We start from the raw sequence: 13,753 nt of genomic DNA, 5'->3' as shown, positions 1-13,753 counted from the left end.
ATACAAAAAATTTGCCAGGCGTGGTGGCAGGTGCCTGTAGTCCCAGCTACTCGTGAGGCTGAGGCAGGAGAATGGCATGAATCCGGGAGGCGGAGCTTGCATTGAGCTGAGATCACACCACTGCACTCCAGCCTGGGCAAAAGAGCGAGACTCCATCTCAAAAAAAGAAAAGTTCACAAAGGCCGGGCGTGGTGGCTCGTGCCTGTAATCTCAGCACTTTGGGAGGCCAAGGTGGGAGGATCACCTGAGGTCAAGAGTTTGACAGTAGCCTGACCAACATGGTGAAATCCCATCTCTACTAAAAATATAAAAATCAGCCAGGCGTTATGGCATTCGTCTATAATCCCAGCTACTAGGGAGACTGAGGCAGGAGAATCACTTGAACCCGGAAGATGGAGGTTGCAGTGAGCTGAGATCGCACCATTGCACTCCAGCCTGGGCAACAACGGCGAAACTCTGTCTCAAAAAAAAAAAAAAGTTCACAAATTTGGCCAGGCCCAGTGGCTCATGCCTATAATCCCAACATTCTGGGAGGCCAAGGCAGGTGGATGACCTGAGGTCACAAGTTCAAGACTAGCCGGGCCAACAAGGTGAAACCCCGCCTCTACCAAAAATACAAAAATGAGCCGGGTGTGGTAGTATGCACCTGTAGTCCCAACTACTCAGGAGGCTGAGGCACTAGAACTGTTCGAATCAGAGAGGCAGAGGTTGCAGAGAGCCAAGATCACACCATTGCACTCCAGCCTGGGTGACAGAGTAAAATTCCGTCTCAAAAAAAATAAATAAAAATAAAGTTCACAAATTTCCACAGCAAGCATTAACTGCCACTGACTCAGTTAGTACTATGTATCTTGAAAAGCTTCTTGCTTTTTAGAAATTTATCACCAAGTCATCTTAAAAAGTATTACCTTACCCTCTACTAAAAAAAAAAATTTAAAAAAAGTATTACCAACAGCAGTGCTTCACAAACCATGTTACATGGAATACCAGTATTCTTTAAAATCAGTGATCTCACAGGAAGGGCTTAATAATCAATTCAGTTTACCTCTGTTTAAGAAGGGAATGTTGTTTACAGAATAATTCTTCAAACCTTTAATACACTAATATGCCTAGTAAATCCCCAAAAGGAAGATACATAGTATTTCCCAAAGACATCTAGCCACTAAACTTTTTATTTTTATGTTATTTATTATTATTATCATCCTCATTATTTATTTAGTACAACACCTACTAAAATTTGAAGCACTAGAGAAATACTACCACAATTTTTGTAGTCCATCTGCCTATGTTCATGAACAGCAAATTTTGAATTTAGAAAAACAATGTCTCAAAGCAAAAGTAACTATCTCTTACTGTGCTAAGAAATTAAATACTCTACTTTATTCAAAAATCACAACAACCATGCTTGGTAAGATGAAATAACCAAAGACCTAGAAAATAGATTCAATCAAATAACAGAGGCAGGACCAGATCTCACAACTCCATGACTCCAAAGTGCTCTCTCTAGAACATAAGTCACTTGACTCTCCTCAAGATTAAAATTTCAAGTATTCAGGTAATATTCCTGACAAAATATCTCTGACAAAATGCCTATAGGCATTACAGTTAGGTAAACCCTGTGTCTTAGAAGTCAACTAAAATACAGAAATTGAAGAACCACTTTGGAAAAGCAGAAAAAAAAACAAGGGGCTTGGAACTAAAATTAATGGGGTCTTAATAATGATGTTGGCACTGCCCATGAACTGCTTTTTCTGCCAGCTCAGTACTAAACCAAAGTAAAATAAAAGACCCAAAGTCAGCCCCCTTGCCTATTCTGAAAACAAAGATCAGACTTTGAGGCTTGGCCTAAGTCAGTTCCATAACAATCAACAGGTCACATTGTCACTGGGTCTCTGAAATCGTTTCCAGTATGCTAACTTATTCTATCTACTTCTTAATAAATATCTCCAGGTTTCCTTAAAAGTCAGGTCAAAAGCACTGTCTTGGTCAGGTGCGGTGGCTCACGCCTATAATCCCAGCACCTTGGGAGGCCGAGGCTGGTGGATCACAAGGTCAAGAGATCGACACCATCCTAGCCAACATGGTGAAACCCTGTCTCTACTAAAAATACAAAAATTAGCTGGGTGTGATGGGGCGTGCCTGTAGTCCCAGCTGCTGGGGAGGCTGAGGCAGGAGAATGGCTTGAACCCGGGAGGCAGAGGTTGCAGTAAGCCAAGATCACGCCGCTGTACTGCAGCCTGGCGACAGAACGAGACTCCGTCCAAAAAAAGATTCAAAAGCACTCTCTTATCTGATTACCACCATCACCATAATGATGACTAGAAATCACACTGTTAACTCATACATATACAAAAAGCTGCATTCTTTGTTAAGATTAACAAAGAATAGCTACAGGTGGAATATCCTTTTTCCAAAATGCATGAGACAAGAATTGTTTCAGATTAGGGATTTTTTTTTTGGATTTTGGAATATTTGCACATACATGAAATATATTGGGGATATGACCCAAGGCTAAACACAAAATTTATTTGTTTCATATATACCTTTATATACATAGTCCAAAAGTAATTTTATACAGTATTTTTAATAATTGTGTGCATGACTACAACCTATCACATGACGTCAAGTGTGAGATTTTACACTTGTAGCATCATTTTGACACTTAAAAAGTTTCAGATTTTGGAGTAGTTTGGATTTCAAACTTTCAGAATAGGGATGCTCAACCTATACTAGAAAACAAAACTACAAAAATTATTCAATCTTATAATATTTCCTAGGGAAAAAAAGATAAAACAAGCTCCTTTAGAAACCAGTATTGATAAGAAGTTAAATATAAAATTAAAGAAGCTGCTTTCATGAGCAAAGTATTGTAATCAAGTCTTCTGAGGGCTACTTCACTACCACTGTTCAGCTGCTAGTTTAGGGTAGCAGAGCTAAGAAAAAAAAGTGACAAAAGTAATACTTAGTAATTACACTAAGTGTCAAGCTACAAATAATCAAACATGGAAAACATGTCCACTCTTTTCATTTTCCAAAGATATCAATCTCTGAATGTGGGACAGGAATAGTACGATATGCAGAAATGGAAGGCTACACTATTCTGAACATTTCTCCTTGTGGTGATTAGGTACACCAAGTGGCACATTCGTCAATATAATGCAAGCAATCCTGATTTTCAGACATTAACTTTCATAAAATCCATACTTTCATGTAAATATACTGACATATTTAAACTGTACTTCATACATTAAAAAAAAACAAGTCTTGCAGGAAAAGTAGCTCAAAGCACCCAACTCACATAGGCAATTGTTACCTTACCAAACTCAACTTCCCTTTCACGACTACCTGTATCTCAGTTCCTCTCTCCCGCTTTTCCCTGCAGAGCCACAGGTGGCACTGGTTGGCAAGAAAATTTGGGCTGGTTATTACCCACCAACCAGGCAGTATGGACCCAAGAGGCAACACCTGCACAAACCATAATTAGACATTTTATAATTTTTAGTTCTCTGGAGTGACAGAACTCCCATATAAGATAGATAAGTCCATGGGACAAATTTTAGACTTTACCTTTCCAACAAGTTTTCATGAAAGCATTATGTCAAAAGTACTACAGACTGAATGTTTGTGTTCCCCCTAAAATTCATATTGAATTTCATGTTGAAACTCTAATCCCCAAGGTGATGGATTTGGATGTGAGGCCTTTCAGAGGTAATCAGGTCATGAGGGTGGGCCCTTCATGATGGGATTACTGCCCTTACAAGAAAAAGACAATGATCTCCCTCAGCCATGAGACCATACGGCAAGAAGGTAGCTGTATGCAAATCAGGAAGAAATCTGCTCACATCTTGATCTTGGACTTCCCAGCCTTCAGCCTTCAGAACTGTGGGAAATAAATGTCTATTGTTGAAGCCATCTAGTCTACAGTATCTTGTTATAAAAATCCAAACTGACAAAGGCAGTAAGGAGTTGTGGCTTTCTATATTATTAAAATCCCAAAATCTCAGGGAGAATAAAGAAGCTAAGACTGCAAATTATCTCTAGATACTCAATAATGTTTGCTAAAGTTATTTTTCTCACCTCAAATTTTACCAGTTATAGCAATATTCTAAACTATTTTCCAGTCAAGTTTCAAGGAAAATCAAAATCCTTAATGTTAAAGAAAGTTTGCAGTTTAACATAAAATCTTAATATCTGAGATCAAGTTGTCAACAAACAAGATGAAATCAGGAATGATTTACATTTTTTAAGTTCCATTTACTGAAATTTTTGGTATATTAGATAGTTTTATACTAAACAATATTACAATTCAAAAACAAAGGAAGAGTAGAATAAAACTAAACTCTAGAAAACACAAGACACCTTGAGAGCTGTTTTTCAAAAATTTTAAGCATAAATATATTTTAAAACAAACTAATTGCCCTCTGTATCCTTATGATTATTTTGTTTGTTGAAAATATCTCCAGATTAAGCCAAAACTAAGTATTTATTCAAGAAATCTTCAAGAAACTACTGATTTAACAACTGAAATCTAACAATTCTCACTGCTTTAATACCAGACATTTGTTAATAATCCTAACAGGTTAAGGATTTAAAATTCAGTAGGTTCTTTTTTTTCCTTTAAAGTGACTTAAATTATTGCTTGAAATGTGTATGACTATATATTACTTTAAAATTTAAAAGCTAACAAAACTAAAAATTAAAACATGCAGGCTGGGCACAGTGGCTCACGCCTGTAATCCCAGCACTTTGGGAGGCTGAGGTGGGCAGATCACCTGAGACCAGGAGTTCAAGACCAGCCTGGCCAACATGGCAAAACCCGGTCTCTACTAAAAATACAAAAAAAATAGCCGGGTGTGGTGGCACATGCCTGTAATCCCAGCTACTCGGGAGGCTGAGGCAGGAGAATCACTTGAACCCAGAAGGTGGAGGCTGCAGTGAGCTGAGATAGCGCCACTGCATTCCAGCCTGGATGACACAGTGAGACTCTGTCTCAAAAAATATATATAAAAATAAATAAAACATGCAGCCTCCCATATACGAAAACTCTACCATGAAAATTATACTAGAGGATAAATGACTGAATGCTTTCCTCCTAATATCAGGAACAAGGCAAGGAAGTCTACTCTCACTACTCCTATTCAAGACTGTGGACTAGAAGTCCTAGCCAGTGTAATAAAGCAAGGAAAAGAAATAAAAGACATACACATTGGAAAGAATAAATAAAACGATGCCTTTTGGCAGACAACACAGAATGTCTAAGCAGGAAAAAAACAAGAATTCTACTAAAAAGTCTTAGAACTAGTAAGTCAGTTTGAAAGGTCAACATGATATAAGGGCAACACAAAAATGAACCAAATTTCTATATACTAGCAAAGAAAAGCTCAAAACCAAAATTTTTAAAAATACTATTGACAATAGCTACAAAAATATGAAATAGTGAGGAATAAATCTAACAAAACATACAGAGAATCAATTTGCTCAAAACTACAAAATGCTGATAGAAGAGATCAGAGAACACAAATAAATTGCAAGACATACTGTGTTCACAGATGTGAAGATTTAACATAGAAAAGATGTCCATTTTTCCCGAAAGTGATCTACAGATTTAATGCATTCCTAATCAAATCCCAAAAGGATTTTTTGTAGCTATAGATAAACTGATTCTAAAATATATATGAAAAAGCAAAGGAACTAGAGTAGCCAAAATAATTCTGAAAAAGAATAAAATTGGAGAAACAATATTGTCTAATTTTAAGATTTAGTATAAAGCTATAATAATCAAGATAGTATGGTATGGAACAAAATAAGAGAATCCAGAAACAGCTTTACACATATATATATAGTCAATTGACTTTTGGCAAAGAAGTAAAGGCAATTCAATGAAGAAAGGTTAGTCTCTTGAACAAATGGTGTTTTGTTGCAATGGGACAACAAAAGGCAAAAACAGAACCTTCACCTAAATCTTATACCTTATACAAAAAAAAAACACTCAAAATGGGTCATAGAGCAAAATATAAAATGCAAAGCAATAAGTTATCTAGAAGAAAACATTGGGAAAAATATTTGTAACCTCAGGTTGGGCAGAGATTTTAGGTATGACACTAAAAGCATGGTTCACATAAGAAAGAACTGATAAACTGGACTTCACCAAAATTACAAATTGTGCTTTGCAAAAGATACTGTTCTGGGTGCAGTGGCATACCTGTAGTCGTAGCTACTTGGAAGGCTGAGGTGGGTATCTCTTGAGCCTAGGAGGTCAAGGTTGTTGCACACTATGCTCACACCTGCAAATAGTCACTGCATTCCAGCCTTGGCAACACAGCGAGACCCCATCTCTGAAAAAAAAAAAAAAAAAGGCCAGGTGCACATCTGTAATCCCAGCACTTTGGAAGGCCAAGGCAGGTAGATTGCTTGAGACCAGGAGTTTGAGACCAGCCTGGGCAACATGGTGAAACTGGGTCTCTCTTTAAAAAATACAAAAATTAGCCGGGCACAATGGCACATGCCTGTAGTCCCAGCCACTCAGGAGACTGAGAGGTGGGAGAATTGCTTGAGCTCAGAAGGTTAAGGCTACAGTGAGTCATGATCATGCCGCTGCACTCCAACCGGGACAACAGAGGGAGACTCTGTCTCAAAGGGAAAAAAAAAGGTACTTAAGAGAATGAAAAGATATGCTCTACACCAGGAGAAAACATTTGCAAATGTCATATCTGACCCCCCAGAAAAGATACCCAGAACATAAAGAACTCTCAAAACTCAAGAGTAAGAAAACAAACAACCCAAAGAAAAAAACAGGCAAATTATCAGTCTCAAAAGGCTAAATACCATATGATTCTATTTATATGACATTCTCAAAAAGACAAAAGTATAGTTGTAGAGATAGATCACTGCTTGCCAGGATATAAGGGGTAGGGGGAAGGGTATGAAAAAGAGATAGCATGAAGGAGTTTTTTGGGATGATGAAACTTCTGTTTCTTGATTATGGTGGTAGATAAATGAATTTATACTCATGTTAAGATTCAAAGAATTATACAACAGAATAAGTCAATTTTATTGTATGTTAATTTAAAAATCAACACTTGAAAAGCAAAGTGCTGGCTCCTTCCAGCCTACCCTCAAATCCCTACTATAGTCCAGGCTCTGTGCCAGACACCAAGAATATACAGTTAAAAAGACAGAGTCGGCCAGGCACGGTGGCTCACGCCTGTAATCCCAGCACTTTGGGAGGCCGAGGCGGCTGGATCGCTTGAGCTCAGGAGTTCAAGATCTGTCTGGGCAACATGGTGAAACCCTGTCTCTTAAAAAACTACAAAAATTAGACAGGGGGGCATGTACCTGTAGTTCCAGCTACTAGAGAGGCTGAGATGGGAGGATGGCTTGAGCCTGTGAAGTCAAGGCTAGAGTGAGCCATGATCATTCCACTACACTCCAACCTGGGCGACAGAGTGAGACTCTCAAAAAAGAATAGAGTCTTCCATCAGAAGAGATGTCAAACAAGTACATTATGATAATGGAGGAGATACAAGACATACAGAAAGCAACACGTAAAAAGAAAAAAAAAAAGCTTCTGGAACACAGGATATAGCTGACACCTGAGATGAGATGAGCAGAGATTGCCAAGACAAAAGGAAAGAGTATTCCAGACAGAGAAAATGGCATCTAACAGAGAGATATGGAAGAACGTAGTATTCTAGCCTAATTTGGAAACTACAAATAATTCCTTTCCCAGGCACAAGCAGGCTACTCAAGAATATGGTCAGGAATTAAGGACAGGTTCCCTCCAAGCAATATAGTGTTTTGATTTGAAGCTCTGGAAATGGTAATTTTTCACACTTATGTGAAGCTCAGTACTTCCCATTAATTCCCTTACTCCCCTTTGTTCACATCATCACAGTCACTTATTATTCATGTGTATGCATCACTTTTGCCAAACTATAGTAATGCCCTTGTGGGGACACATAGGTGTCCCCATATGCATACTCACAGCACCTAATGAAGTGTTTTATAATACAGGTATTCAGCAGCATTGCATTAGGATTAAAAGCACTGTGATTGGGACCAGTCTACCTGGGTTCAAATGTAGACTCTACCACTTGCTGGCTATATGACCCTGGACAAGTTACTAAATGTCTCTGTGCCTCAACTTCCTCACTGAAAATGTGGAAATGATAATGGCACCTACTCACTGGGCCCCTGTGACAAACGTCTTAATTTAATATAGACTGCTTGACTCAGTAAGTGCCATGTAAGTGTTTACTGTTACTACTCAACAAACACTAGCTATGTATAATAAAATGAGGATTTATACATTCTCCTGGTTTCAAAATAAACTCAAACTACTTTAAATATGTGCAAAGCCAATGAGGTAGCTTGTGCCCACAATCCCAGGCGGCAGAATGAGGAGGGAGTAACACTCGAGCTCAAGAGTTCAACCAGCAGTAAGCTATGATTGCGTCACTGCACTCGAGCCTGGGCGATACAGTGAAACCCCCATCTCGGAAAAAGATCAATAAACAAAAATAAATATGTGCAAGACTGTATTCTGAGAATTACAAAGCACTGCTCATACTGAAGAGCTAAATAAAAGGGTAGATATATATGTTCATGGCTCAGAGACAATACTGTTAAGATATCAATTCTTCTGAAATTGATCTACATTCTCAACATAATCCCAATCAAAATCTGGACAAGTATTTTTGGAGAAACCAGACAAGTTGATTCTAAATTTTATACACAAATGTAAACAATCTAGAATAGCCAAAACAATTTTGAGAAAGAAAGTTAGAGTACTTAGAGTACCTGATTTCAAAACTTAGTATAAAGCTACATAAACAAAGCCATGTGGTATCACGAGAAATAAAACCGTATGTCCATACAAAGACTCGTATATGAATGTTCATAATAGCTGTATTCATAATATCCAAAAACTGGAAACAACCCAAATATCCATCAACAGGTGAACAGATAAAATGTAGTATAACCACACAATGGAATATGAGTCAGCAATAAAAGGGAATGAAACACACAACAACATGGATAAATCTCAAATAATCATACTGAGTGGAAGAAGCCAGACCAAAAAAAAAAAGTGCATACTGTATGATTCTTTGTATACAAAATTCTAGAAAATGCAACCCAGTCTACAATGACAGAAAGCAAACCAGTGGTTGCCTAGAGATATGGGATGAGGGGGAGTGACTGACTGTAAAGGAACATGAGGGAACTTGTGCAGTGATGAACATGGTGTAGTTACACAACTGTATACATTTGTCAAAACTCATCAAATTGGACACTTAAAATGGGTGAATTTTACTGTATGTAAATTATGACTCAATGTAAACAAAGTAAGTTATACTGCAGCACTATCTTTTGAGAATAAAAACATACTTTTTATACTCATGGAATGAATACAGGCAAGAACTGCCATTCACCTACTGTTGCTAAGAAATCTATACTACAATATAAGAATTTTGTACACTTAGCATGAAATAACTGAAAACATTGCTGATGGTTCTCGTATGCTTGTGTCTCCTTCAACTAAAGAATCAAAGGCAACTTATGAAAGAACTTTCCAACTCTGAATAGAGGTACTTATTCTAGATAAAAATTAAGAAATAACACAGAGTTTAACTGTGGAATCTGTTAGAACGCTTGTAACTGGCCTCAAAATCATCTAAGCTTGCCAGGTTTCAGAGAACTGCAAAAAAGCACACAGGAGATTTAAGAAGATGAAAAAGCTCTTTTGCTATCCAAAATTTAACACTGGTACTTCCAATGATTAAAACTCTACTCCTACAGAAATAACCCTGCAAGGATTAAAAATATAGAAAATTGTTCCTTGAAGCTAGAAGTAAACCAATAGTAGAAAATATACAGAAGCCATTCTTAATTTTTATCTCATGAAGTTCTCTCAGGAGAGCACTATTTACCTAGTTAATTATCCTGGAAAAAGGTGTTTTTCTCCTTAACTCTCAAGAAATATTTTATAACACTAAGCACAGTTATTTTGAAAGTATGTCTTCATGTTGACTCTCAGATGTTACATTTTAAAAACAAAATCGGTAACATAAGCAATAAATGAAGACATAAACATGTACAGGAAGAAAAAAGGCAGTGTGTGCAATTTTCAAGTTCAAATAACCACAGCAATATGTAACACGCATATATGTAAATTTGGTTACTTCTAAGGCAATGTGCTACTTTATCTTCCAGTTTATATTGTCAAAACTTAGTTCAGTAAATAGGTCACAGCTTCAGATATTTAAGATCTGAATTTGGCTGGCGCGGTGGCTCACACCTGTCATCCCAGCACTTTGGGAGGCTGGGGCGGGTGGATCACCCGAGGTCAGGAGTTCGAGACTGGACTGGCCCACATGGCGAAACCTCGTCTCTACAAAAAATAGAAAAATTAGCCGAGCATGGTGGCGGGCGCCTGTAACCCCAGGTACTTGAGTGGCTGAGACAGGAGAATCGTTTGAACCCAGGAGACAGGGTTACAGTAAGCCAAGATTGCGCCACTGCACTCCAGCCTGGGCAAGATAGCGAGACTACACCTTGGAAAAAAAAAATCTGCATTTGGTTAACCTTCCCTTTTGTAAAGTAACAATACAAATAATTATACTCAGTGCTTCCAATTCAAGTTCCACACACATTCACACCTCCAGGTCTTTATGGACTCTACCCCTTCAACTGTCTACCTTTCATACCCTCTCCTTTTCTGGATTCTTCCCCTCTTTCAGCTATCTTGATTGGTACATATTCCCCAATCTCTTGATCCAGAAGCAATCTGTCTTCCCACAGCCCTTTTCTGTAGTGTCTGCTGGAACTTTCTGTGTTATATCACATTTCTTTAAGTATCCTAAACTCTCTTCTACTATGTGTATCCTTGAAAGGAAGATCCATGCTTTATTCAGCCTTATGTCCCTCACAGTATTTAGTGCCTGGATCTAAACATTTATTGGGTGTGCTGGGTACAATGAAGAGGAAAACATTCAACAATGTTTTTCAGGCACTGTGTGCCATGCACATGCATCTTCTTTTATCTATTATTCGATATAAGCAGAAACAAATGTCAATGATAGAGAACTGCTCTAAATACACTAAGAGACACAGTGGATGCAACTAAATTAATACAATATAACTTTCTTGTTAAATTAAGGGATAAGTAGGATGCTGTGAGAGAAATATTACGTATGTTGAAAACTGTTCTGATTCCATACACTATGTGTTAGGAAACTTTGAAAACTGGATTTTCAAAGGGCCTAATGACTAGAAAGGTTTCAAGAGTGGTATGATAAGGGCCCCTCAATCTCACAAAATTTCTTACACAACCTGAAACTAACACTCCACCCATATAACAACCTTCTGTGCAAACAGGGAGCAACAAACTTCCCTCTAGTCTCCTTAACAGCAATCGGCAACAGCAGGTCAGATCTTCTCATTATCCTTATACAGACATGTTCATCCATACCTCCTTCTCACATTTATCTGAACTGTGCACCATTTCCTTACACCACGTGCCACTCCCATGCCCCAAACTGATCTAAATCTATTTAACCTTTAAGATTCTTCTCAGGCTGGGAGCGGTGCCTCACGCCACAGGCATGAACACTTTGGGAGGCCAAGGCGGACAGATGGCCTGAGGTCAGGAGTTCGAGATCAGCCTGAGCAAAATGGAGAAACGGGGTCTCTACTAAAAATACAAAAAATTAGCCAGGCATGGTGGCACATGCCTGTAATCCCAGCTACTCGGGAGGCTGAGGCAGGAGAATCACTTGAACCCGGGAAGCAGAGGCTGCAGTGAGCCAAGGTCATGCCATTGCACTCCAGCCTGGGCAACAGGAACAAAACTCTGTCTCAAAAAAAAAAAAAAAGATTCTTCTGAAGGCCTACTTTATATCCTCCAAATGTATACTGAACTATTATTACTTAATCTGTACCTCTCCTCTTTAAAAATTGATAATGATAAAGTTAATTCTTAACATTTTATATAACTTGGAGTCAGGCAAAACTGGTTTCGGATCCCAGGCAGATCTGCTATTGCCTTGCAATGTAAAGTTGGGTAAGTTACTAAACTTCCTTTAATCTGTTTCCTCATCATTAAAATGAGAATTAAATTGGGTGATGTGTACAAAATGCCTGCTATACACATATTTATGCACACATACATCACATACATATATACTTATTTAATTTTAATTTATTCTTACTTTCCTAGAAGATGCAGACTATCTTTAAAACTCAAGGCAAAAGCAATGAAACATAAAGTGGTTACTAAAAATTGGACCAGTTAGTTGATGTAAAGGAGCCTCCCAACTTTAAAATGTGACCTCATGGTAGCTCACACAAGCCACCATCAGCAGATCTTTTTCACGTCTCCTACTGAAAAACGTAAACAACTTAAGGGTTTGACAAAGCCCGGATCCACAGCTCCTAGGTTGGTGGCCTAACACTGACATCTGTCCCAAGAGTCTGTCTTCCTCACAGTAAACCTGATAAAGCTCAAGAGAAAAAATAACTTACATTACATAAGCCAAAGAATACATAAATTAACACTTTTAAGTCTGCATTATCTTCCTGGAGCAAGCAAAACCACTTCTGCAAATTGCGAACTCAGAAGAGAAAGTCCAAACGGGATGGGAACTGAGTCATCAATTTAAAACCATCAACCAGTGACTACCCCACCCCCAGAAAGAAGGCTCTACCATAACCTACTACCGTGAAGCCCTGGGCATACCACACTCAGCCACTACTCCAGAAATCCCAACCTCCGACACGCAAGTCCCGCCAGTAGGTGCAGCACCCAGTCCCACCCTCGGCTCTGAGCCAGAGTCAGGTACCCTCACACCAGGGTCCCCACCCCAGATCCTCAGGACCCAATCCAAGCTCCTATCCCAACCCGACACCCGCACTCACCCGGGCGGTGACCTTATATACTGTGTAGCCCCTCGGGTGTCGCTGGGGCTCGGTAACAGTGTAGAAACGGGCCAGATCGGCACTCCGCTCCCGGTAAGAGGTCATCCTCCCGCCGCCTCTGCCGCCGCCACCGCCCGCCCGGGATCATCAGGGCAATCCCGCGCCGCCGCGGTCCAGGTTCCCCAACGCAGCGACGAGGCGGCGAGGGGGCGGTGGCTCCAAGGCGGCTCCACGGCGGCGCCTCAGCTGCACAGCTCTGCTTCCGGGTCAGCAAAGAAGCTTCCGGGCCACGCCGTTTCCCGCTTCTAGTGGGAGGGGAGACTACACCCTTAGATTCTAACCCCTTTGGGGCAACTGGGACTGGCCTGTAGTTAAAGATTAAGGGGTCACGCTGCCATCCCCCTCACTGCGGAGACCTCAGGCCTCTCCACTAAAGAGGACTTCTTGTACGCTAGCTCCTTCACCTTCTAGATTTTGTGAGAGTTGGTATAGCCACGCCACACCAGGAGAGTGTGGTCCTCCCTGCCTCCGCCCCGCCGTAGTACAAACTTACGTGGAGTGGTGAAGGGATGGAGAGATACCATAGCCTAGCACCTTCTTTCCTTACCTATTCACGGTCTATCATTTTAAATACTCTCAGCAACATCTCATTCTCTGAGACATAGTCATTACTTCTTTCTAAGACAAATTTCCTTCCATTGAGCACCTTTCTGTAACACATCTACACAGCAAGCTCCCAACCCAAAAAGCTCCCAAGCCAGTATCAATCTTTTTAAAATCCCCTCAGGTTCGAAAATTTGGAGTCTGCCTCTGGCTAAAAGAAAGAAAAAAATATATA

General features: G+C 39.5%; 1 protein-coding gene across 5 annotated transcripts in view; it reads right to left on the bottom strand.

Annotated features, from left to right (window-relative positions):
- RPS6KC1 (ribosomal protein S6 kinase, 52kDa, polypeptide 1) overlaps positions 1 to 13,192 on the bottom strand; it is a 240,061-nt gene extending 226,869 nt beyond the window's left edge. For all 5 annotated transcript variants that reach the window (XM_011929408.1, XM_011929407.1, XM_011929404.1 and 2 more), the window contains exon 1: positions 12,916 to 13,192. Coding sequence is in view for 2 of the 5 variants with exons in the window: in XM_011929404.1 (XP_011784794.1) it covers positions 12,916 to 13,020 (105 nt within the window). In the remaining 3 variants the exon portion in view is untranslated. The remainder of the gene's footprint in view (positions 1 to 12,915) is intronic.
- Between the last annotated feature and the right edge of the window lie 561 nt (positions 13,193 to 13,753).

The sequence above is a fragment of the Colobus angolensis genome, unplaced genomic scaffold, assembly GCF_000951035.1.
Source record: "Colobus angolensis palliatus isolate OR3802 unplaced genomic scaffold, Cang.pa_1.0 Scaffold81, whole genome shotgun sequence".
Lineage (NCBI taxonomy): Eukaryota > Metazoa > Chordata > Mammalia > Primates > Cercopithecidae > Colobus > Colobus angolensis.
Note: the sequence above shows the minus strand (reverse complement) of the source record. Positions and strands in the feature narration are given on the sequence as shown.